Genomic DNA, 26,300 nt, shown 5'->3' with positions numbered 1-26,300 from the left:
CATAATAATGCTATTTTTAAAAGCAAAATTTTATGGACAACTTAAAAGTCCAATAATGTAATGGTGAGATGAATTAGGGCATATCAACATGATAGACTATTTTTCATGTATTAAAACCAAAATGTAGCATCATAAAAATTACTCACAAAATAATACTAATTATGCAAAAAATAAATTTCACTTATGTACTCTGATTAAGAGTGCATAGAATACAAATATACTTGGATGAAACTTAGAGGGGATCAATTACAGTAAGTAAGACTATGAGTTCTTGAGTCAAATATCCTGGTTTTCAAACTCACCATTACCAGTTGTATAACTTTAGACAAGTCACTTAACTTCTTTGTGATCAGTTTATTAATCTATAAAATGAGGATTATACTTAGCAAATGAGATAAATTTAAGAATTTAATGAGAAGCTGCATGTAAACGATTTAGAACAATGTTTGGCACTTAATATTCACAGTGTACCTATTGTCAGTTAGGCCTGTTCTATGCTGCTGCTGCTGCTAAGTCACTTCAGTCATGTCCTACTCTGTGTGACCCCATAGACGCAGCCCACCAGGCTCCCCCGTCCCTGGGATTCTCCAGGCAAGAACACTGGAGTGGGTTGCCATTTCCTTCAATGCATGAAAGTGAAAAGTGAAAGTGAAGTCGCTCAGTCGTGTCCGACTTTTAGCGACTCCATGGACTGCAACCTACCAGGCTCCTCCGTTCATGGGATTTTCCAGGCAAGAGTATTGGAGTGGGTGGCCATTGCCTTCTCTGCATGTTCTATGGGTTGGGTTTTACATATTTTAACATGTTTATGACTTAAAACAACTCAGACAATGGCAACCCATTCCAGTACTCTTGCCTGGAAAATCCCATGGATGGAGGAGCCTGGTAGGCTGCAGTCCATAGAGTCGCGAAGAATTGGACAGGACTGAGCGAGTTCACTTTCACTGTTCATTTTCATGCATTGGAGAAGGAAATGGCAACCCACTCCAGTGTTCTTGCCTGGATAATCCCAGGGATGGCGGAGCCTTGTGGGCTGTCTTCAATGGGGTCACACAGAGTCGGACAGGACTGAAGCTACTTAGCAGCAGCAGCAGCAGTAGCAGCTAGATACTATTTTTATCTTCATCTTAAATATAAGGAAACTGAGGAACAGATACATTAAACAGCTTGCTGGAATCAAATAACCAGTGAATAGTACAGGGAGAAATCAGATCCCAGCAAGCCTGACTCAAGAATCCATACTATTAACTGTTACGCTATACTATGATATACACAAATGAGTGCTTGAAAATGATGTTACTTTTTTTTATATATTGGAGTATAGTTGATTAACAATATTGTGTTAGTTTCAGGTGAATAGCAGTTATTCAGTTATATATAAATATTTATCTATTTTTTTTCAAATTATTTTCCTATTTAGATTATTCCAGAATATTAAGTAGAGTTCTCTGTGCTATACAGTGAATCCTTTCTGGTTATCTATTTTAAGTATAGCAACAGTATGAACATGTCAATCCCAAATTCCCAATCCTCTCCCTCCCCCCACTACCATTTCCCCACTGATAACCCTAAGTTCTCCTCTAAGTCTTTGAGTCTGTTTCTGTATTGTAAGTTCATTTGTTGAAAATGATATTATTTTTTAACACAGCAAAATGAAAACAAGAGAGATGTAAATATTCTTACAATATTGTTTAAATGATTTTAAAATTAAAGAAAACAAACTTTAAAAAACAAAGATATAGCTTGAAATTAAAAAGCAAAACTAGATATAAAACTGGAAAATACAGTTTAATCCTAGCTTAGGTAAAGATAAGAAAAATACTAAAATTGGTCCCAATCTTTTAAAAAGCAACCTCCAATTCTTTTCTATATTATATTTTCTGGATAGTTTTATCTGTGTTTTGTCCAAACTGAAGAAGCAATTATTCTTGTCCTTGGTTTCCTTACTCATGTTTTAAAGATATCCCAAAAGTTGATAAACACATTTGGCCTAACTTTCCCACCTTGTTTAGATTTGTCATGTCCCTTCTTAGGTTTTGCCATTTTATAATATTTTATAAAACTTTGTGACAACGTGCTTGTATTCTTGCACCGTTTGATTTTAGATGCTCAATTTACTGAACGAAACTCTCCACACTGTCTTCTTACTACTGATGATACAACTTTCAAATTTAACTTTCCGTGTCCTGTTTAATCAATCATTTCAGCACTCTCTTGTAATGTTCTAGAGTTCACTATATAATTATTTTATTAATTTTGAAATACTGTTAGCTTTAACTTTTACCTATAGATCAATCATCCTATTGAATTCTAGCTAGTAGGAACCATTAGATCACTTCACTATTAAAATCACATTCCTCAAAGTTGATAGATGATATCTACTCTTCCAATTAAGAAGAAGAGAAAAAGTCATCACAAAGTCCACTGCCAAGCATACTACTGGTCTTCACACCTATGTACCAGTGTTCAATTTCTTCCACTTTCCCTTTATATTGAAAATATGAGGCAGGTGAATTTTTTTTTTCTTTTCTCTGATTATTCTTTTTAAATATAAGTAACAAGTTGTCTAGATATCTGCTACTTGCTTCCTGGCCTTCAATTCTACTGAACCTGCATCATAACATACAACTACCATCTTGTCTCTACCCTTCCAACTTGACCCCACCTTCTTCCTCAAAACTCTAATGACTCTCAGAGGCAGATCCAAGGACACTGAAGGACGGCATGGCACCCCACTCCAGTATTCTTGCCTGAAGAATCTCGGGGACAGAGGAGCCTGGCAGGCTATAGTCCATGGGGTTGCAAAGAGTCGGATGCAGCTGAAGCAACTTAGCACACATGCACTCACAGGGACATTATGGAGCTTAATGAGAATCTAGTGGACCTATGCTCTTCTGTCAGGTCTCAGCTCAAGTATTCCTTCCTCAGTGAAGCTTTTCCTTCCCTCCGAAAAGTCATGTACCACTATCATATGCTCTCAGCATACCTAACATTTACAACATTATCATTTTTCTGATTGATAGTTAATTCTTCCACTAAATTAAAAGTTTTATGATGAAAAGTCTTTTGTGTGTTTTTATTTGCTATTGAATATTATCACCTAACATAGTGCCTAGAATATAGTATATGATTAATGATTATTTGTTGATAATAATGAATAAATCAATGAATAAATAACCCTACACACACACACACACATGATATATATATAGAAATTCAGAGATACAGAATACTACCTCTATATAAAAACTCTACATCTCCAGAATGGCACCTGAAGACAGCAGCAACTTACCTAAAAATTGGCTGAGACTGGAAGCCAAGCTCAAACCATGAGGTAGCCATATAATTGAAGCCAGCATACAGACTACAGTCCATGGGATCACAAAGAGTTGGACAGGACTTAGCAACTATGCAATAAGAGATACACTGAGCACAGTGACATATACATAGTTTGGAATTTAAAAATCCTTCTTGAATCATTGACTTGGCAGAGAAGAGTTATTTGAATATTGTACAAAATGGGATAATTTTTTTTTAAATATGCAGAACAAATTCTCTGTTGAAGGAGTTTTTAAAAAAATGGAAATGGGAAAAAAATTGGCCTAAATACAGACTTGGTATTGAGGAAGACTGAAGCAAGAGGTGGTATTGACAGAAACTTTTTTTTTCCTCCATATGATTGGATATCAGCAGTTTGTAGTTATTGTTCAGTCACTAAGTCGTGTATGACTCCACGAACTTTAGCACACCAGACTTCCCTGTCTTTCACTATCTCCTGGAGTTTGCTCAAACTCATATCCATTGTGTGGTTGATGCCAATCAACCATCTCATCCTCTGTCACCCACTTCTCCTCTTGTCCTCAGTCTTTCCCAGTATCAAAGTGTTTTCCAGTCAGTCTGCTCTTTGCATCAGGTGGCCAAAGTTTTGGAGCTTCAGCTTCAGCATCAGTTCATCCAGTGAATATTCAGGGTTGATTTTCTTTAGGATTGGTTTGATTTCCTTCCTGTCCAAGGGATTCTCAAGAGTTATCTCCAGCACTGCAGTTTGAAAGCATCAATTCTTTGGTACTCAGCCTTCTTTATGGTCCAATTCTCATATCCTTACATGACTACTGGGAAAACCATAGTTTTGACTAGATGGATGTTTGTCAGCAAAGTGATGTCTCTACTTTGTAATACAGTGCCTAAGTTTGTCATAGATTTTCTTCCAAGGAGCAAGCATCTTTTAATTTCATGGCTGCAGTCACCATCTGCAGTGATTTTGGAGCCCAAGAAAATAAAACTTGCCACTGCTTTCACTTTTCCTCCATGTATTTGCCATGAAGTGATGGGACTGGATGCTATGGTCTTAATTCTTAGAATGATGAGTTTTAAGCTAGCTCTTTTACTCTCCTCTTTCACCCTCTCTAAGAGGTTCTTTAGTTCCTTCTTGCTTTCTGCCATTAGGGTGATATCATCACCATATCTGAGGTTGTTGATATTTCTTCCAGTAATCTTGATTCCAGCTCAGCAGTTTGGTGTTGGTCTAAGTGGAAAAATGTTTTGGGGAAATGAAATTTTGAAGTGTGATTCATTTCCACCCATACATTAATCTCAAGGTACCCTGTCCAATGTTGAAACACACATTGCTAACATCTGAAAATAACTTGAGTAGCATCTGGAAAAGAAAGAAAACTGTGACTAAAATGTATTTAAATAAGTTCTAAAGAGGAAATGAAACTCTTTAGCCCAGAGAAAAGAGCATCAAGAGTGCTTTCATATTTTTTTTCAGGATCATTGTTTTGTTTTACCCTGAAAAGTCACAATTCCCCATATCTACAATGGGAGATTGAAAGGAACCAATTTTGCGAGAAGCTTGACAAGCCTGTTCAACCTAAAAAATTCCCTGACAGTAAAAATTGTCAGTTACATAAATGAATGATTTATAGGAGTTAAGCATCTCTTTTAACAAAGATCTTTAAGAAAACAGATCAGCTTCTCAGAAGTTGGAAATTTTGTGGTGCTATTTAAAATCAGAAACTATAAAACTCCTAGAGGAGAATATAGGCAAAACACTCTCTGACATAAATAACAGCAGGATCCTCTGTGACCCACTTCCCAGAATATTGGAAATAAAAGCAAAAATAAACAAATGGGACCTAATTAAACTTAAAAGCTTTTGCACAACTAAGGAAACTATAAGCAAGGTGAAAAGACAGCCCTCAGAATGGGAGAAAATAATAGCAAATGAAGAAACAGACAAAGGATTAATCTCAAAAATATACAAGCAACTCCTGCAGCTCAATTCCAAAAAAATAAATGACCCAATCAAAAAATGGGCCAAAGAACTAAACAGACATTTCTCCAATGAAGACATACAGATGGCTAACAAACACATGAAAAGATGCTCAACATCACTCATTATCAGAGAAATGCAAATCAAAACCACAATGAGGTACCATTACATGCCAGTCAGGATGGCTGCTATCCAAAAGTCTACAAGCAATAAATGCTGGAGAGGGTGTGGAGAAAAGGGAACCCTCTTACACTGTTGGTGGGAATGCAAACTAGTACAGCCACCATGGAAAACAGTGTGGAGATTTCTTTAAAAACTGGAAATAGAACTGCCATATGACCCAGCAATACCACTTCTGGGCATACACACTGAGGAAACCAGATCTGAAAGAGACACGTGCACCCCAATGTTCATTGCAGCACTGTTTATAACAGCCAGGACATGAAAGCAACCTAGATGCCCATCAGCAGATGAATGGATAAGGAAGCTGTGGTACATATACACCATGGAATATTACTCAGCCGTTAAAAAGAATTCATTTGAATCAGTCCTAATGAGATGGATGAAACTGGAGCCCATTATACAGAGTGAAGTAAGCCAGAAAGATAAAGACCATTACAGCATACTATCACATATATATGGAATTTAGAAAGATCGTAATGATAACCCTATATGCAAAACAGAAAAAGAGACACAGATGTACAGAACAGACTTTTGGACTCTGTGGGAGAAGGCGAGGGTGGGATGTTTTGAGAGAACAACATGTATATTATCTATAGGGAAACAGATCACCAGCCCAGGTTGGATGCATAAGACAAGTGCTCTGGCCTGGTACACTGGGAAGACCCAGAGGGATTGGGTAGAGAGGGAGTTGGGAGCAGGGATCAGGTTGGGGAATACATGTAAATCCATGGCTGATTCATGTCAATGTATGGCAAATACCACTACAATATTGTAAAGTAATTAGCCTCCAACTAATAAAAATAAATGAAAAAAAAATTTTTTTAATAAATAAAGTCAGGTAGAGGACTGACATGGCTGTTGTGTGGACTACATGCCCTCTCAAGTTCTTCCGAGGCCTGCATATCTGTAAATAATGACAAGTTAATCAATGAATGCAGCTCTCCAGAGAAAACCATCATGCTGGTTTTCTGAAATACCTGGATTTTACCTCTCAGCAGCAATCAGTAGAAGAAAATAGTTTTTTTGCATCCTGATAAAGGGTAAAAGTCACACAATTACAGATTGCTAGAAAGTGTAGAGGTATTGTAGTCAAACATTAAAGAATGCCATTGAACAGTTTGAGCCTAAGCTTTGTGGGCCTTTTCCGCAATCTAGTCTTGGTGCAAATATGAAAGAGTATATCTAACATATGTCTGCTAAATATATAACTCAGCAAGATGAGATAACTATACTGATAACCCTTGAGAAGACAAAGTAAATAACCCATAGGACTACTGAGTAACACTGAGTTTCAACAGAGACTCAAAGACTGCCTGACCAAAGAAAAGAAAAAAATTCCAAACGGTTTCTCTAATGTAGCATTGATGGATTTTACATGTAGCCCTCAATTCACAGGTATAATCTGTTTTAGCACACATTGAGGTCCTGCCCATGTGGACTGTACATAGCATATAGTATTTAGTATTCACAGTAGAGATGTCACATTCTATTAACTACACTATATTAAAACCTGCAGTTCTCGGTTAAACTGTAACACAGAAAGGATATGTGTGTATACTTATATGTATGTATGTATGTGCAGCAAACTCATTAACAATTTTTGTACTTTTATACACAATAAATGAACCATTTGCATAATCTAGCAAAGACAAAGATTGAATGAAACAATGCTAAGGGATTCATGGAAGGTTGGCAAAATAAAAGCATCAGCTTGTGGAAAACAGTACAGCTACTTAACTTTCATTTTTTGACATTTCCCCACACAAACATTTATTTGAAGAGTCACATTAAAATCTTTGTAATCCTGTATTTGGAAATTTTCCATTTGCTTACCTTGGTCATATGACTTTGAAACATCAGAAGTTAAACAGATAAGTTAAACAGATAAGATAGAGAGTGAAAATGAAAGTGTTTAAACACTCTAAATCTTAAGTTCTATTGGTGGTTCACCAGATACATCTGTAGTACAAAATTCCCTCCAAAAGACAATAATCCTAACATGCAGAGGACTTGGGTTTGATCCCAGGCCAGGGAACAAAGATCCCACATGCCATGAGGCAACTAAGTCCTCGTGCTGCAACTACTGAGCCTGCCTGCCTTAACTGGAGATCCTGTGTGCTGCAACGAAAAATCCCACATGATGCAATGACGGTCTGATGCAGTCAAATAAACAAATATATTTTAAAAGACAATAATCCTCAGAAACATGTAGGCATATCTTATTGGCTCATTACTTCTAGATAGTTGGTGTCTAAAAGAATTTTCAATGAGGGTGGTCTGTGGATGAAAATTATATGAGGAACTTAGAGTTTAAGGGTAAATTTTCTAGATATCAGATTTGCTTTAACTCTGACAGAAACACCCAGTCTTCCATAACCCAATTTTTTTAAAAAATAATTAACTTATTTATTTTCAAAAGTTTAGTGAACTTTAGTTGGTTTACAATGTCATGTTAATGTCAGGTGTATAACACACAGATTTAGTTTTATATATGTGTGTGTATATATATAACATAATATGTATACATACATATTATATATACATACATATACACATATATACATACATTATATGTGTGTGTGTGTGTGTGTGTGTGTGTGTGTGTGTGTGTGTGTGTATATATATATATATATAAAATAAGGAGAAGGAAATGGCAACCCACTCAAGTATTCTTGCCTGTAGAATTCCATGGACAGAGGAGCCTTGAGAGCTACAGTTCATGAGATCACAAAGAGCTGGAAACAAGTGAGTGACTAAAACACACATACACATATAAATATAGATATTATTTTTCAGGTTCCTTTCCCCTATAGGTTATTATAAAATAAAATTGAGTATAGTCCCCTGTGCTATGCAGTAGGTCTTTGTTGCTTATCTATGTTATATATAGTAGTGTGTATATATTAATCCCAACTTCCTAATTTATCCCTTCCTTCACCTTTCCCCTTTGGTCTGGCGATTTACCACTTAACAAGGACTTCTGCAACTTCATTAAGAATTTGTATCTGAGGTTCCAATAACATGGACAACTTCATAAGCCTCTGGAGAAGGGAATGGCAACCCACTCCCGTATTCTCGCCTGGAGAATCCCATGGACAGAGGAGCCTGGCAGGCTACAGTCCATGGGGTCACAAGAGTCAGACATGATTTAGCAACTAAAACACCATAAGCTCTATCTGTAGCCAATTAGGCCAAGTCAAAGAACCACCAAACAGTGGAAGTAAATCTGTGACTACTGCTCACTGGAACAATCCTAAGACAGGTCTGTGGTAACCTAAAACTCCGGAGCCTTCTTTAGGGATAAGAAGCAGCCCTGTGAAGCTATTAGTATATATAGTCCTTTGATAGTGCAAAGAAATTATTGCAATTTCCGTCATCATTTATCCTCTACACATAGAGTGATTAATACACTAAGAGAAATCAGTAGTAACATGAAAGCAAGCAATGTAAATCTGTGGAACTGCCTTATATACTTTTGGAGAGGCATTTTAAACAAAGAGAGTAACACAAAGACTGGTTTAATTTAGATGCTGCAGCAATCAGTCTTTACTATCGTTTGTTAGTAGGTGTGTGTGCTAAGTCACTTAAGTCATGTCTGACTCTTGAGACCCTATGGACTGTAGCCCACCAGGCTTCTCTGTCCGTGGGAGTTCTCCAGGCAAGAATACTGGAGTGGATGCCCTCCTCCAAGGGATCTTCCCAACCCAAGAATCAAAACTATGTCTCCTGAAGGTCCTGCATTGCAGGTGGATTCTTTACCACTGAGCCACCAAGGAAGTCTGTTAGCAGGAGAGAAACCCAAATGAAAACCATTTTATCCAAGATTTCCCCCACCTCATAGAATACACATGCACACAATTCTTACAAAGACAAATCTGGCTTACCATATTCTGAAACTGCATCTCAGCATATCAAAGACAAATTGCCCTAGTAAGCTCAATATTATAGATTAAAATATATGAAAGAGAAGGAAACAGTAGAGAGGATCCTAGGTTACTAAATTCATAAATGTATAACTCACTGAGATTTTTCCAATTCTCACTACACGTTCCAAGTTAGTACTGAATGGACCTGGAGGCTCAAATTGCCTTTGCACAGATTGTGTTCCAGCTGTCTTCTGATATTTGAACACTCAGGTCTTTGTTCCATGCAATGCAAACAATCAGCCTTTCATGTATTCTGTATACCAGGAGTAATTTATGAATCTGTCTATAGAAGCAGTCACAATGTATGCAAGAAAGGGTTACATAAAGCTCTAATATTGAATGAAGTAGCTCCAGTAAACTCAGTACAAGTTCCAAACATCACTATTATGCTTGAACTGATTTACAAACCCCACAGATCTTTGTTTGGTAATCTATATCCTTTATGAAGCTGGAAGAGGGAACAAAAGCCTTGATGACACAGTCTCTACATAAATCTCAAGCTGTTGCAATTCCTTTACCTTTTTGCCTCATATTCATTAAATAGCTTTGCAGTTTGGGAATCTGAGACAAGCAGTAATGAAAGATGTGCGCTGTGAGATTCAGCCAGCATCAACCAGGTGCATAAGAAGAAACATCCAAAATGTCTTTGCCATTTTGTACATCTGAAAGACTTCCCTCAAAATTGGCCCTAAAGGTATATGCAAGCAAAAATGGTTGCAATTTTAACAAGAATCATTCCTGAAATTGCTCATACTGTCCTTTGAGGATTGTGACCAGCCTTTCCTTACATTTCAGTGCCATCTTCATCCTCCTGCCATCTATGGGAACTTGGCTCTTTCTTCCTATGTGTGATCCTGCTTTTTACAAGGAAAGATTCTACCTTGAATTCCTACAACTCATTTGCCTCTGTTTTCATCTTTTTTTCCCCTCTCCTTTTGTCTTCCATTTCTACTTTAATCTCTTTCAACAATGCCTACTTATCAGTCTCTTCTTAAAGCACTTCCTTCTTCTGATTCATATTCTAAATATTCAATACACTCTATTAAGGTTCCTATGTTTGCTCTGATTTTACAGTTTGCAAGACCAGTACTCTAAGAACATGAGTTGACTGCTGTCAATTCGGACATGCTGTCACCAACTGCAGTATCTTGAAGAGGAATTTGATCTGAGCAGTGTCTATGCATGAGGGGAAAAAAAAGAGGCTATAATAAGCTTTGTTACTTAATCATTCTTCTTCAAAAGAAAAGTAAAACTTTCAATGGAAGCATCTTAGCATAATATATATTAATTGATTTTAAGTGAAAGAAAGTGAAAGCTGCTCAGTCGTGTCTGACTCTTTGTGACCCCCTGGACCATACAGTCCATGGAATTCTCCAGGCCAGAATACTGGAGTGGGTAGCCTTTCCCTTCTCCAGGGGATCTTCCTAACCCAGGGATCAAACCCAGGTCTCCCATGTTGCAGATAGATTCTTTACCAGCTGAGCCACAAAACTGCTTTGAAACTACTCTTTAAAAGATGATAGACAATTCACAATTATCCTCAATAATTGCTGAAAAGTATCACAACAAATGTGTGGACTTGGAGTTGGTTCTACTCTTGTTACATGCAGTTTCACAAGCAGTAATGCTTGTCATTGGGCTCCCCTTGTAGCTCAGTCGGTAAAGCATCTGCCTGCATTGTAGGAGACCCGGGTTCAATCCCTGGGTTGGGAAGATTCTCTGGAGAAGGAAATGGCAACCCACTCCAGTATCCTTGCCTGGAAAATCTCATGGACAGCAAAGCCTGGTGGGCTGTAGTCCATGGGGTCGCAAAGAGTCGGACACGACTGAGCGACTAACATACACACAATGCTTGTCATTAGTCAATGAAGCATCAAAAGTTGAGGCAGATTGTTTTCATCTTACTTTAGATAAAATATTGTTTCAGCAGACATTATTCTACTACTTTTGGTATACTTTCTAATACTATTAGAAAAATTTGTGTTTTTTTAGGCTATTTATTTTTCTGGCAAAGGTAATACAAGCGTTACCCCCACATTCTGCTGCTGCTTCCTGTATCTGAAAGCTGGCTATAAGGAATGATTGTTATTCTTTTGAATTATGCAAAAACATGCAATACTGTCCATTATTTTCATAACTCCAACTCCCAGGAAGAAGTCTGGCCTCCCCTGATCTTTGATCTCTCTTTTACTTTTACTCCTTAATTCAAATGCTCTGCCAATATATTTCAGTATCTTCTCAATCACAGTTTCCTAATGTCACTACTATACTGTTAAAGTCAGTATATCTATTCAGAGAGTTTACCAAAATGACGATTCAACAATTTCGACTCTCTTTCTTAAATCACAACAGATCTAAATTTGTTGCAGTTGCAGACCTGGTATCCAGATGATCACACATACCTCAGGATCATTCCCAAGATGTCAATCATTTCAACTCTTGATTAAAAAAAAAGGAAACGTTGACCTAAATGTCTCAATAATACTGTTGAGATATGCACCACTATCTCAATAATATCCATTAACTAGGAATTTCATCATCCTCTCTAGGTATTTGTTTAATAACATTTACTATAACCAAGTTTCTTTTACATATAAACAAACTGGAGTATAGCTCAAAGTGACAATTATGACGTGAAAAATTTATATCTATGGTTTATTCCTTTTGGAAGTCTTCCTTACCATTTACTTTTTAAAATGAATTTTGGTGGGAATAGTTCTAGATTTACAGAAAAATGTCAGAGATAGTACAGAGAATCCCCATTTACTCTTCACTCATTTTCTCCTGTTGATTGCATCTTATATAATGATGCTTCATGTCACAACTAAGGAACGAACTTTGATACATTATTATTAACCAAATTTGAGACTTAATTCAGATTTCATTTTTTCCTTACTGTCCTTTTTCCACTCAAGGATTCCACATCAGATTTAATAATCATATCTCTTTTAATTTTTATTGGTCTGTGACAGTTTCTCCATTTATGCTTGCATTTCTTCATAACCGTGACAATTTTGAGGAATACTTGTCTGGTGTTTTACAGTATGTCCAGCAATTTGGGTCTGTCTGATGTTTTTTGCAAGGTTAGACTGAGGTTATGTGTTTGAAAGAGGAAGAACACAGAGGAGAATTGCTATTTTCATCCTATCACATTAAGGATACATGTTATCACCATGTCTTTTCACTGATGATGTTAGCCTTGATTACCTGATAGGTACTGTGTGTCAGATTTCTCCATATAAACTTATTTCCCTCAGCCATTTTCTATATACTACTCTTTGGAAGTGAGTCACTAAATCAAACCTTCATTCAAAGTGGAAGAATTAAGCTCCACCTCCTAGAAAGGAAGTTATTATATAATTTATTCATGACAGATTTGTTTATTCCCCTTTATTTAACAATTTATATTTTTTGGACTCACATATATTTGTTTTATACCTAGGGTTATAATCCAATACTATGTTATTTATTTTGTTGAGCAAATTATTCCAGCTTCGGTCATTGAGAGAACTTTCAGGTTGGCACCATGCTTTTTGACATATGCCCCAGTATTTTGGGTTTTTGAGCACTTCCTTTATTTATGACACTATAAGATGTATCAGGCTTATCTTACATATCCCATGCCCCCATATAGGATTAGCTATTTCTTCAAAGAGCTCTACCTACTTTTACTATAGTATTGAAAACCTAGATCTTGCCTGCCATTACTTTGCCTCTTCAGATAATGTCTATCTTATGAGGCTTATCCAACTTCTCAAAAGCCCAGTACTTTCATTTTGCTTCCACCTTAGATTCATCTCACTCAACTCTGTTGGAAAATGTACCATTCCCACTCTTAGACTTAATACTCATATTATCAAAGGAGCACTACTTTGCCTAAAAGGAGTAACAAAAGACATTGAAGAGAAAATTTAAAACAAAAAAGTAACACACTCTTGGGTGAAAGCGCAATCTGTAAACAAAGAAAAGGATCAGAGGTAAATTAAACAAGCATCTTTTATGCAAGAATTTTTATTTCTTCACCTCTAACAATATATATACAATAGAAATAAATTAAGTCTGAGGAGTCAACACAGACTCATATTAGTCAAAGTATTCATATGATATAGATATGAAAACTGATAGCAGAAACTTTTTAGATTTTCACACTTTGGGAGAAATATTTTCAGAATATCCTTGCCAAACCACTTTTTTAGCCTTCTAAGATATGAATATTTTTAAAGACCAGATGGTCAGTAAATTGTGGTTTAAAATAATGCGTAATTTAGGTGTCACTGCTACAGATACTAAGCTTGAATTCATGGTTATCCTGAACTCTTTCAAGAGGTGTATCTAATTGAATAAGCCTATAAAGCATGATCACTACAGATTTAATAGAAGAAAACCAAGTATTTTTATTATTAAAAATAGCTTTCTTAAAAAATAGTATTCAGTTGTGAAAGTTACATCCTTTTACAGAAAACTCAAGCTTTCTCTGTGCAACTCAACATCTTTTTTTTTTAATTTATTTATTTTAATTGGAGGCTAATTACTTTACAATATTGTAGTGGTTATGCCATATATTCATGTGAATCAGCCATGGGTGTACATGTGTTCCCCATCCTGAATCCCCTTCCCACCTCCCTCCCCATCCCATCCCTTCTGGATCATCCCAGTGCACCCAGAGCACCCTGTCTCATGCATTGAACCTGGACTGGCGATCTACTTCACATATGATAATATACATGTTTCAATGCTATTCTCTCAAATCATCCCACCCTCACCTTCTTGCACAGAGTTCAAAAGTCTGTTCTATACATCTGTGTCTCTTTTGCTATCTTGCATATAGGGTTATCATTACCATCTGTCTAAATTCCATATATATGCGTTAATATACTGTATTGATGTTTTTCTTTCTGGCTTACTTCACGCTGTCTAATAGGCTCCAGTTTCATCCACCTCATTAGAACTGATTCAAATGTATTCTTTTAAATGGCTGAGTAATAGTCCATTGTGTATACATACCACAACTTTCTTATCCATTCGTCTGACAATGGACATCTAGGTTGCTTCTGTGTCCTGGCTATTATAAACAGTGCTGTGATGAACATTGGGGTTCATGTGTCTCTTTCAATTCTGGTTTCCTTGGTGTGTATGCCCAGCAGTGAGATTGCTGGGTCATATGGAAGTTCTATTTCCAGTTTTTTAGGGAATCTCCACACTGTTCTCCATAGTGGCTGTAATAGTCTGCATTCCCACCAACAGTGCAAGACGGTTCCCTTTTCTCCACACTCTCTCCAGCATTTATTGTTTGTAGACTTTGGATAGCAGCAATTCTGACTGGCATGAGGTGGTAACTCATTGCAGTTTTGATTTGCATTTCTCTGATAATGAGTGATGTTGAGCATCTTTTCATGTGTTTGTTAGCCATCTGTATGTCTTCTTTGGAAAAATGTCTGTTTAGATCTTTGGCCCATTTTTTGATTGGGTCATTTATATTTCTGGAAATGAGCTGTATGAGCTGCTTGTATATTTTTAGCTTAATTTTTTGTCAGTTGCTTCATTTGCTATCATTTTCTCCCATTCTGAAGGCTATCTTTTCACCTTGCTTATAATTTCCTTCATTGTGCAAAAGCTTTTAAGTTTAATTAGGTCCCACTTGTTTATTTTTGCTTTTATTTCCATTACTCTGGGAGGTGGGGCATAGAGGATCCTGCTGTGATTTATGTCAGAGAGTGTTTTGCCTATGTTTTCCTCTAGGAGTTTTATAGTTTCTGGTCTTACATTTAGATCTTTAATCCATTTGGTGTTTATTTTTGTGCATGGTGTAAGAAAGTGTTCTAGTTTCATTCTTCTACAAGTGGTTGACCAGTTTTCCAAGCACCATTTGTTAGATAGATTGTTTTTTCTCCATTGTACATTCTTGACTCCTTTGTCAAAGATAATGTGTCCATAGGTGCATGGATTTATCTCTGGGCTTTCTATTTTGTTCCATCAATCTATATTTCTGTCTTTGTGCCAGTACCATACTGTCTTGATGACTGTAGCTTTGCAATGTAGCCTGAAGTCAGGCAGGTTGATTCTTCCAGTTCCATTCTTCTTTCTCAATATTGCTTTGGCTATTCAAGAATTTTTTTATTTCTATAAAAATTGTAAAACTGTTTTTTCTAGTTCTCTGAAAAATACCGTTGGTAGCTTGATAGGAATTGCATTGAATCTTGAATCCATAGATTGCTTTGGGTAGTATACTCATTTTCACTATATTGATTCTTCAAATCCATGAACATGGTATATTTCTCCAACTATCAGTGACCTCTTTGATTTATTTCATCAGCAATTTATACTTTTCTATATAGGTCATTTGTTTCTTTAGGTAGATATATACCTAATTATTTTATTATTTTCATTGCAATGGTGAATGGAATTGTTTCCTTAATTTCTCTTTTTGTTGTCTCATTGTTAGTGTATAGGAATGCAAGGAATTTCTGTGTGCTAATTTTATATCCTGCAACTTTGCTCTATTCATTGATTAGCTCTAGTAGGAACCCTTGTCTTGTTCCTGACTTTAGGGGAAATGCTTTCAATTTTCCACCATGTGGATAATGTTTGCTGAGGGTTTGTCATATATACTTATTATTATGTTGAGGTATGTTCCTTCTGTTCCTGCTTTCTGGAGGGTTTTTATCATAAATGGATGTTGAATTTTGTCAAAGGATTTCTCTGCACCTATTAAGATAATCATATAGTTTCTTTCTTTCAATTTGTTAATGTGGTGTATCACATTGATTGATTTGCAAATACTGAAGAATCCTTGCATCCCTGGGATAAAGCCCACTTGGTCATGATGTATGATCTTTTAGTATGTTGTTGGATTCTGTTTGCTAAAATTTTGTTAAAGATTTTTGCATCTATGTTCATCAGTGATATTGCCCTGTAGTTTTCTTTCTTTCTTTCTTTTTTCTTTTTTTTTTTTTTTTTGTGGCATCTTTGTCTGGTTTTGGTATTAGGGTGATGGTGGCCTCATAGAATGAGTTTGGAAGGTTATTTCCACTGCAATTTTCTGGAAGAGTTTGAGTAGGATAGGTGCTAGTTCTTCTCTAAATTTTTGGTAGAATTCAGCTGATGAAGCCGTCTGGTCCTGGGCTTTTGTTTGCTGGAAGATTTCTGATTACAGTTTCGATTTCTGTGCTTGTGATGAGTCTGTTAAGATTTTCTATTTCCTCCTGGTTCAGTTGTTGCAAGTAATACTTTTCTAAGAATTTGCCCGTTTCTTCCAACTTGTCCATTTTATTGGCATATAGTTGCTGATAGTAGTCTCTTATGATCTTTGTACTTCTGTGTTGTCTGTTGTGATTTCTCCATTTTCATTTCTAATTTTGTTGATTTAATTCTTCTCCCCCCCCTTTTTTTTTCTTGATGAGTGTGGCTAGTGGTTTGTCTTTTTTATTTATCTTCTCAAAGAACCAGCTCTTAACTTTGTTGATTTTTGCTATGGTCTCCTTTGTTTCTTTTGCATTTATTTCTGCCCTAATTTGTATGATTTCTTTCCTTCTACTCACCCTGGGGTGTTTCATTTCTTTTTCTAGTTCCTTTAGGTGTATAGTTAAGTTATTTGATTTCTCTCCTGTTTCTTGAGGTGGGCTTGTATTATTATGAAGCCCCCTTAGCACTGCTTTTACTGAATCCTATAGGTTTTGGGTTGATGTGTTTTCATTTTAATTCATTTCTATGCATAGTTTTATTTCTTTTATGATTTCTTCTGTGATTTGTTGGTTATTCAGAAGTGTATTGTTTAGCTTCCATATATTTGTATTTTTAATACTTTTTCCCTGTGGTTGACATCTAATCTTACTGCACTGTGATCAGAAAAGATGCTTGAGATGATTTTTTTTTTAATTTACCAAGGCTAGATTTATGGCCCAGGATGTGATCTATCCTGGAGAAGGTTCTGTGTGCACTTGAGAAAAAGGTGAAATTCATTCTTTTGTGATGATATGTCCTATAGCTATCAATTAGGTCTGATATCAACTGGCCCATTGTATCATTTAAAGTTTGTGCTTCCTTGCTTATTTTCTGCTTAGTTGATCTATCCATAGGTGTGACTGGGGTATTAAAGTCTCTCACTATTATTGTGTTATTGTTAATTTCTCCTTTCATACTTGTTAGAATTTGCCTTACATATTGTGATGCTCCTACGTTGGATACATATATATATTTATAATTATTATATCTTCTTCTTTGATTAATCCTTTGATCATTATGTAGTGTCCTTTGTCTCTTTTCACAGCCTTTATTTTAAAGTCTATTTTATCTGATATGAGTACTGCTACTCCTGCTTTCTTTTGGTCTCCATATGCATGAAATATTCTTTTCTAGCCCTTCATCTTCAGACATATGTGTCCCCTGTTTTGAGGGGGGTCTCTTGTAGACAGCATATATAGGGGTCTTGTTTTCATATCCATTCAGCCAGTTCTTTCTTTTGGTTGGGGTGTTCAACCCATTTACATTTAAGGTAATTATTAACAAGTATGATCCCATTGCCATTTACTTTGTTGTTTTGGGTTTGAGTTTATTCACCCTTTCTGTGTTTCCTGTCTAGAGAAGATCCTTTAGCATTTGTTGAAGAGCTGGTTTGGTGGTCCTGAATTCTCTAAGCTTTTGCTTATCTGTAAAGATTTTAATTTATCCTTCATATTTGAATGAGATCCTTGCTGGTTATAGTAATCTGGGTTGTAGGTTTTTTTCCATTTCATCACTTTAAGTATGCCCTGCCATCTCTTTCTGGCCTGAAGATTTTCTATTGAAAGATCAGCTGTTATCCTTATGGGAATCCTCTTGTGTGTTGTTTTGTTGTTTTTCCCTTGCTGCTTTTAATATTTGTTCTTTGTGTTTTATCTTTGTTAATTTGATTAATATGTGTCTTGGGGTGTTTCATCTTGGGTTTATCCTGTTTGGGACTCTGGGTTTCTTGGACTTGGGTGACTATTTCCTTCCCCATTTTAAGGAAGTTTTCAACTAGTATCTCCTCATGTATTTTCTCATGGCCTTTCGTTTTTCTTCTTCTTGGACTCTTATGATTCAAATGTTGGGGCGTTTCACATTGTCCCAGAGGTCCCTGAGTTTGTCCTCATTTCTTTTAATCCTTTTTTTTTTTTTTCCTTTTTTCCATGCTGCCTCATTTATTTCTACCATTTTATCTTCTACCTCACTTATCCTATCTTCTGCTTCCATTATTTTACTGTTGGTTCCCTCCAGAGTTCTTTTTCTCTCATTTATTGCATTATTGATTGACTCTTTTTTATTTCTTCTAGGTCCTAGTTAAATATTTCTTGCATCTTCTCAATCCTTGTCTCCAGGCTATTTATCTGTAACTCCATTTTGTTTTCAAGATTTTGGATCATTTTTACTATCATTATTCCAAATTCTTTTTCAGATAGATTCCCTATCTTCTCCTCTTTGGTTTGTTTGGTGGGCATTTGTCATGTTCCTTTACCTACTGAATATTTCTCTGCCTTTTCATCTTGTTTAGATTGCTGTGTTTGGGGTGGCCTTTCTGTATTCTGCCAGTTGGTAGTTCCACTTTATTGTGGTGGTTCCTTGCTGTAGGTGGGGATGGATGGGTGTCTTGTCAAGGTTTCCTGATTAGGGAAGCTTGTGTCGGTGTTCTGATGGTTGGAGTTGGATTTCTTCTCTCTGGAGTGCAATGAAGTGTCCAGTAGTGAGTTTTGAGATGTCTATGGGTTTGGTGTGACTTTGAGCAGCCTGTTTATTGAAGCTCAGGGTTTGTTCCTGTGTTGCTGGAGAATTTGCATGGTATGTCTTGCTCTGGAATTTGTTGGCTCTTGGGTGGAGCTTGGTTTCAGTGTAGATATGGAGGCTTTTGGATGAGCTCTTATTGATTTAATATCCCCTGGAGTCAGGAGTATTCTGGTGTTCTCACGTTTTGGACTTAAGCCTCCTGCCTCTGGTTTTCAGTCTTATTCTTACAGTGTTAGTATACTGTAATGGTCTTTATCTTTCTGGCTTACTTCACTCGGTATAAGGGGCTCCAGTTTCATCCATCTCATTAGGACTGGTTCAAATGAATTCTTTTTAATATTCCATGGTGTATATGTACCACAGCTTCCTTATCCATTCATCTGCTGATGGGCATCTAGGTTGCTTCCATGTCCTGGCTATTATAAACAGTGCTGCAATGAACATTGGGGTGCACGTGTCTCTTTCAGATCTGGTTTCCTCAGTGTGTGTGCCCAGAAGTGGGATTGCTGGGTCATGGATTGGAAGAATCAATATTGTCAAAATGGCTATTCTACTCAAAGGAATCTATAGATTCAATGCAATCCCTATCAAGCTACCAACGGTATTTTTCACAGAACTAGACCAAAGAATTTCACAATTTGTATGGAAATACAAAAAACCTCAAATAGCCAAAGTAATCTTGAGAAAGAAGAATGGAACTGGAGGAATCAACCTGCCTGACTTCAGACTCTACTACAAAGCCACAGTCATCAAGACAGTATGGTACTGGCACAAAGAAAGAAATATAGATCAATGGAACAGAATAGAAAGCCCAGAGATAAATCCACGAACCTATGGACACCTTATCTTTGACAAAGGAGGCAAGGATATACAATGGAAAAAAGACAACCTCTTTAACAAGTGGTGCTGGGAAAACTGGTCAACCACTTGTAAAAGAATGAAACTAGAACACTTTCTAACACCATACACAAAAATAAACTCAAAATGGATTAAAGATCTAAATGTAAGACCAGAAACTATAAAACTCCTAGAGGAGAACATAGGCAAAACACTCTCCGTCATAAATCACAGCAAGATCCTCTGTGACCCACCTCCCAGAATATTGGAAATAAAAGCAAAACTAAACAAATGGGACCTAATGAAACTTAAAAGCTTTTGCACTACAAAGGAAACTATAAGTAAGGTGAAAAGACAGCCCTCAGATTGGGAGAAAATAATAGCAAATGAAGAAACAAAGGATTAATCTCAAAAATATACAAGCAACTCCTGCAGCTCAATTCCAGAAAAATAAATGACCCAATCAAAAACTGGGCCAAAGAACTATACAGACATTTCTCCAAAGAAGACATACAGATGGCTAACACACACATGAAAAGATGCTCAACATCACGCATTATTAGAGAAATGCAAATCAAAACCACAATGAGGTACCATTACATGCCAGTCAGGATGGCTGCTATCCAAAAGTCTACAAGCAATAAATGCTGGAGAGGGTGTGGAGAAAAGGGAACCCTCTTACACTGTGGGTGGGAATGCAAACTAGTACAGCCACTATGGAAAACAGTGTGGAGATTTCTTAAAAAACTGGAAATAGAACAGTCAATACTCTATGATGACCTATATGGGAAAAGAATCTGAAAAGAGTGGATATATTAATTTTTATAACAGATTCACTTCTCTGTACATTTGAAACTAACACAACATTGTAAATCAATTATACCACAAAATTAAAAAAATAAAATAAAAATAAGCCTTAGAGGCAAAATAATAAGTGTAGACAGAACTTGCCACTTCCCTAGAATTAACATACACCAAGTTTAGATAATATAAGTCCTTCTAATAGGAATAGAAAAGCCGTCAGTTAAATAAGCCACTATACTAAGGAAATGTCAGCCTGGGCAATACTTATTCATTTCAGGAAAACCTACACAAATATTTTAGTTTAGTTTTATTTTTTGTTTTTTCTATTGCTTTTCTCAACCTCCTCCTTTATACCACAAGTGTTTGAAAATTCATTTTCTTCTATGTTGAATCCAAAGATACTTTCTCTAAATACTGATTTTGAATAATCAGCTCATATTATATCCAGTTGCAAAGATTCATTAGTAGACACACAACTCATCTGAAGATAGTTTGAACAAATCTAAATTCCTTATAATTCTGTAGAATTACTTATCTATAGTGGTAAGTTTAATTTTTTAAAAGTATTTTGACAAAAAATGTTAAAGTGTTTAAATTGGGTGAATGCATGTATAATCAGAGCTTCTCAAATGCTCCATGATGTTTATAAACTTATCCATGTGATGATTACATGTAAATATGTACTAATATTACAGCCAATATCCAATGGTTGATTAATGGCTAATGCTAGTTAAATAGATTGGATAATATTCAGTTATCCACACAAAAATCCACACAATCTGAAACTCAAACAATAAGTGTTTACCATTGATGCAAAAATCAGTTCAATTGGACCAATCATGAAAAGTATAACCATAAAAATACACCAGAGAGGTTTTTTTCTGTTGATTCAGTTTTGGTTAATGTAGGAGAATTACCCAGCTATTTTTAGAATCTAACTTTGACTAACTATTACATATGATGTTTTCTGTATAAAATAGTGTATTTGTAATGTATATCCGCATGCCTCTTGCTACACACACACACACACACACACATACATAAAAGTAGGGTGTTATAATAAAAAATACATTCAAAAGGAAAAATACTTTCTTTTTCTAGTTCCTTGAGGTATAAGTTTGAATTGTTTATTTGAGGTATTTCTTTTTTATTAATATAGTTATTTATTGCTATAAAATTCTCTCTTAGAAGTGCTTTAAATGAATCCTATAAATTTTGGTAGAGTGTGTTTCCATTTGCATTTGTCTCAAGATGCTGTTTTTTTTTTTTTTTTTGAACTATTTTCTGTTCAGGAGAGGGTTATTAAATTTCCACACACTTATGAACTTTTCAATTTTTCTCCTGTTATTGATACCTAGTTTCATTCCATTGTGATTGCAAAAGATATTCAATATGATTCCAATTTTGTTTGGTGACCTAATATGTGATCTATCCTGTAGAATATCCCTTATGCACTTGAGAAGATTGCATATTCTGCTTCTGTTGTGTAGAATGTTCTGTGTATATTTCCTCTGTTTATTTGGTTTGCATTGTTGTTCAACTGTTTTTTTTTTTTTTTTTTTACATATTACTCATCTGTCTGGATAATCTGCTAACTGATAAATGTGGTTTATTAAAGTCCCCAATTATTATTGCATTGCTATTTTTCCATTCATCTCTGTTAATATTTGTTTTATATATTTATGTTTTATGACATTGTGCATATATATGTACAAGTGCTATATCCTTTTGACATATTGACCTCTTTACCGTTGTATGTGACCTTCTTTGTCTCTTGTGACAACTTTTGATGCAATGATTATTTTGTCTGATTTAAGTATAGTTACCCCCTGATCATGGCAGCTTCTCTGGTTGCTCACATGGTAAAGAATCTGCCTGAAAGGCAGGAGACCTGGGTTCGATCCCTGGATTGGGAAGATTCCCTGGAGAAGGAAATGGCTACCCATTCCAGTATTCTTGCCTAGAGAATTTCATGGACAGAGGAACCTGGCGGGCTACAGTTCATGGAATCGCTAAGAGTCAGACACAACTGACGTGACTAAGCACCTATTAGCACCCATGATCTATTTTAATTATTATTGCAAAGATTATCTTTTGCCATCCCTTTATTTTCAGCCTATATGCATCCTTAATGCTAATGTGAGTCTCTTGTAGGCAGCATTTTAGTTGGATCATGCATTGTATCCATCCAGTCACTTTGTCATTTCACTGGAAATTTAATCCATTTACATTTAAGGTAATTACTGAGAAGTAAGGATTTACCATTACCATTTTGGTAATTGTTTTCTGTCTGTTTTATAATTCCTTTTTTGCCTTCCTCTCTAGGTGTCTTCATTTCTGATTTAACGACTTTTTAGCAGTGTGTGTTAGTCGCTCAGTTGAGTCAGACTCTTTGCAACCCCACGGACTGTAGCCTGTCAGGTTCCTCTGTCCATGGAATTTTCCAGGATATAATACTGGGAGTGGGTTGCCATATTTAGCAGTAGGCTTTGATTTATTTCTCTTTTAGCTTTTCTACCACAAGTGTTTCTCTTTGCAGTTACCATGAAGCTTACATAAAACTTCTTATAGATGCGCCCCGGCTTTGGCAGCAACTGCCTCTCTACGCAGGTGTGAGCCTTGCTAGCCCTTCCGCCAGGAGACTGTTGCAGTCGGCCAGCCCCTGCTCCTTGGTAACTGTGTATGACCGAAAGGCCGTGATCAAGAATGCTGATATGTCGGAGGAGATGCAACAGGACTCTGTGGAGTGTGCTACACAGGCATTGGAGAAATATAATATAGAGAAGGACATTGCAGCCCGTATCAAGGAGTTTGACAAGAAGTACAACCCCACTTGGCACTGCACTGTGGGGAGGAACTTCAGTAGTTATGTGACACATGAATCCAAACACTTCATCTACTTCTACCTGGACCAAGTGGCCATTCTCCTGTTCAAATCTGGTTAAAAGCATGGACTGTGCTACACACCCAGTGATCCATCCAGAAAAAAAAGACTGCAGCCTAAATTCCAAATACCAGAGACTGAAGTCTTCAGCCTTGCCTAAGGGAACACCTCCATCTTTGAACCTTTATTGTGTTTTGTATAGGGCATTCTCTGTACTAGTTTGTTTTTATAAAGTAGTTAGCAAAACATCTTACATTAGTATCTATTTTCTATTCCATACCTCTCTGCCCCATGTTTTTTCTCTTCAAATTCCATTCCTTTAAAAAAATAAATCTGTTGGAGAAATGTGAAAAAAATTTCTTATAGTTATAACTCTTATTTATAAAGTGAGGAGGCTCAATTTTAGTTGAGTTCACTAAAATTCCTTTTTGCTTTAATATTTCTGTTTTTTCTAATGCATATGTGATTATTAATAGCTAATTTTCAGTTCATTAGGTGAGTAGTTTAATAAAAGACTCCAGTTAAAAAACTGATGCAGGAAGTTTTGGGATAGTGGGGGAAAATTACCTATGTTTCAGAGGTACCTCAATACAACATACCCAAAATGGAATTCACTATTTTCTCCCTGTCCATGATTACCTCTCTCCAGTTTATTCCTCCACATAATTTTTAGAGTTTCTTTGTAAAATATAAGATTAATCATATCACTCCCCTTGAATGTTTAAATATAAATGTCTCACCATATCTGTCAGGATAAATTCTAAACAAATTAGCAGAGAATAGAAAGTCTTAGATTTTCTAGTTCCAGCTGTAACATGACTCCTATCATTTTCTTATGGCTTCTGTCAAAATATCTTTTTAAATTAACCTTATAAACACACTCCCCTCTCTCTCTCTTGCTCAATATCACTCACCCTTTCTGTCTTTTCCATGCTTTTGTGTAACTTGTAGCAGATTCATAATGAAGTAAGCCTCAATGAGGCAGAATCCTGTAAGGGAGACTACTTCTCTGATTTTGCCTAATCTAAGCAATCAAGTCTAAATAGTCAAGTAAGTTTTGTCCAGTGTAGATGTATTGATTTGAAAGTATATAAAAGGTATTTCAATGTAGAACTTAAACATTTTTTAATACTTTGGGATAACAAAAATACTTACTGAAAATATTAATTCACTATCTATATTGAAAAGTAAAAGCATTTGCATTGAATGGTAAATATCAACATCCATAAAGGATTTACCAGCCTTCATTTTTCTTCACTAAGGAAGAGCTAATAATCTATAATGGTTTAAAGTGTTTGTTAGACTATTTTAGTCTAGTCTGGTTTCTCTTTTGGGTGTGCAACATTCATCTCATCCCATGTAGTTTGTTCTCTGGAATACCTCCTTCTTGTAGCAATTTAAATTTCTTGTTATTTGCTTAAAGTCTTTGAATACTAAATATGTATCTATCAATTTCACCTAAAGTCTTTGACTTCTTCCAATATGACCTGCAAATTTGCAGTTTATTTCAGCAGCTCTCTTGCTCTTTGACCTAAAGGTTTTGCATTGCCTTCTCATGAGCAACTGGAGTCAGTCTGACATCTCACACATATGGAGACAGGAAGGGCATTTTAAATTTCCTTTACAATCTGAACTGAACCTTGAAGAATAGGTTAAGACTAAAGCAGATATGAAGAAAAGAAAGGACATTCTAAGAAGGAGAAGTGTTATAAAAATTCATGTAGACATAGGTATCCCTGACAGATCAGTAAGACAATAAGAAGGCAAGTCTGAATGGATAGAGGGTACATATTCAGGAAATGTGGCATGAAAGCTCCCTCTGCCAAGAATGCTCTATCCTTGCCTTTTATCTAAACTCTTACTAGCTGGTACTTTTTATTTGAATCTTTTTCTCACCCAGCAAACCAAGTTAAGTGCCTTCTAATCCACTGTCTTGACACTCTTTACTTCCCTAAAAAATAGTCTATCATATATGGTAACATTTTCGACTATCCATCACATGTATCAGAATCATCTAGAGCTGGGGTCAACAAATGATTGTTCAAGGACCAAATCCAGCCCAACTCCCTGTTCTATAAATAAAGCTTTATTGGAGCACAGTCATAGTCATCTTTTTATATACTGTCTATGGTTGCTTTAGTGCACTAATGACAGAGCTAAGTTTTTGCGACAGGGACCTATGGTTCACAAACCTAAATTATGTACAATATGACCTTTAATAGGAAAAGCTTGCAGATCACTGACCTATAGGGGTTGTTAAAACTCAGATTGCTGGGCCTCACACCTAGAGTTTTTGATTTAGTAAGATAAGAGTGTGGCCCAATGATGTGCATTTCTAACAAGTTCCTAGGTAATACTGGTGTTGATGCTGTTGGTTTGGGATCATAGGCTGACAACTGCTGCCCTATACCTACAGATCTCATCCTTGGTTAAATATTAGAATCATCTGCAGAGCTTTTAAAAATTAATATTAAATCAGAATCTCTAATAGTGAAACTCAGACTTAAGTACATTTTTAAGTGATTCCAATATGTGGCTTAGAGTAAAACTCCTGTCCTGGGAAGCTCTGGGAAGGTATGCTCTCTGCCTTAGACTTAGGCAAGTGCCTGGCATGCTGGAAGTGCTAAAGTAAATAATACGTAGATGAACTAAC

General features: G+C 36.1%; 1 protein-coding gene across 1 annotated transcript in view; it reads left to right on the top strand.

The window, feature by feature from the left end:
• The window catches only part of LOC133052694 (dynein light chain 1, cytoplasmic-like), a 99,678-nt gene extending 75,970 nt beyond the window's left edge, over nucleotides 1-23,708 (top strand). Inside the window, exon 2 of the mRNA XM_061137587.1 lies at nucleotides 23,303-23,708. Within this exon, the coding sequence (XP_060993570.1) occupies nucleotides 23,303-23,708 (406 nt within the window). The remainder of the gene's footprint in view (nucleotides 1-23,302) is intronic.
• Nucleotides 23,709-26,300: the final 2,592 nt, after the last annotated feature.

Source organism: Dama dama, chromosome X (assembly GCF_033118175.1).
Source record: "Dama dama isolate Ldn47 chromosome X, ASM3311817v1, whole genome shotgun sequence".
NCBI classification, from domain to species: Eukaryota; Metazoa; Chordata; class Mammalia; order Artiodactyla; family Cervidae; genus Dama; species Dama dama.
Note: the sequence above shows the minus strand (reverse complement) of the source record. Positions and strands in the feature narration are given on the sequence as shown.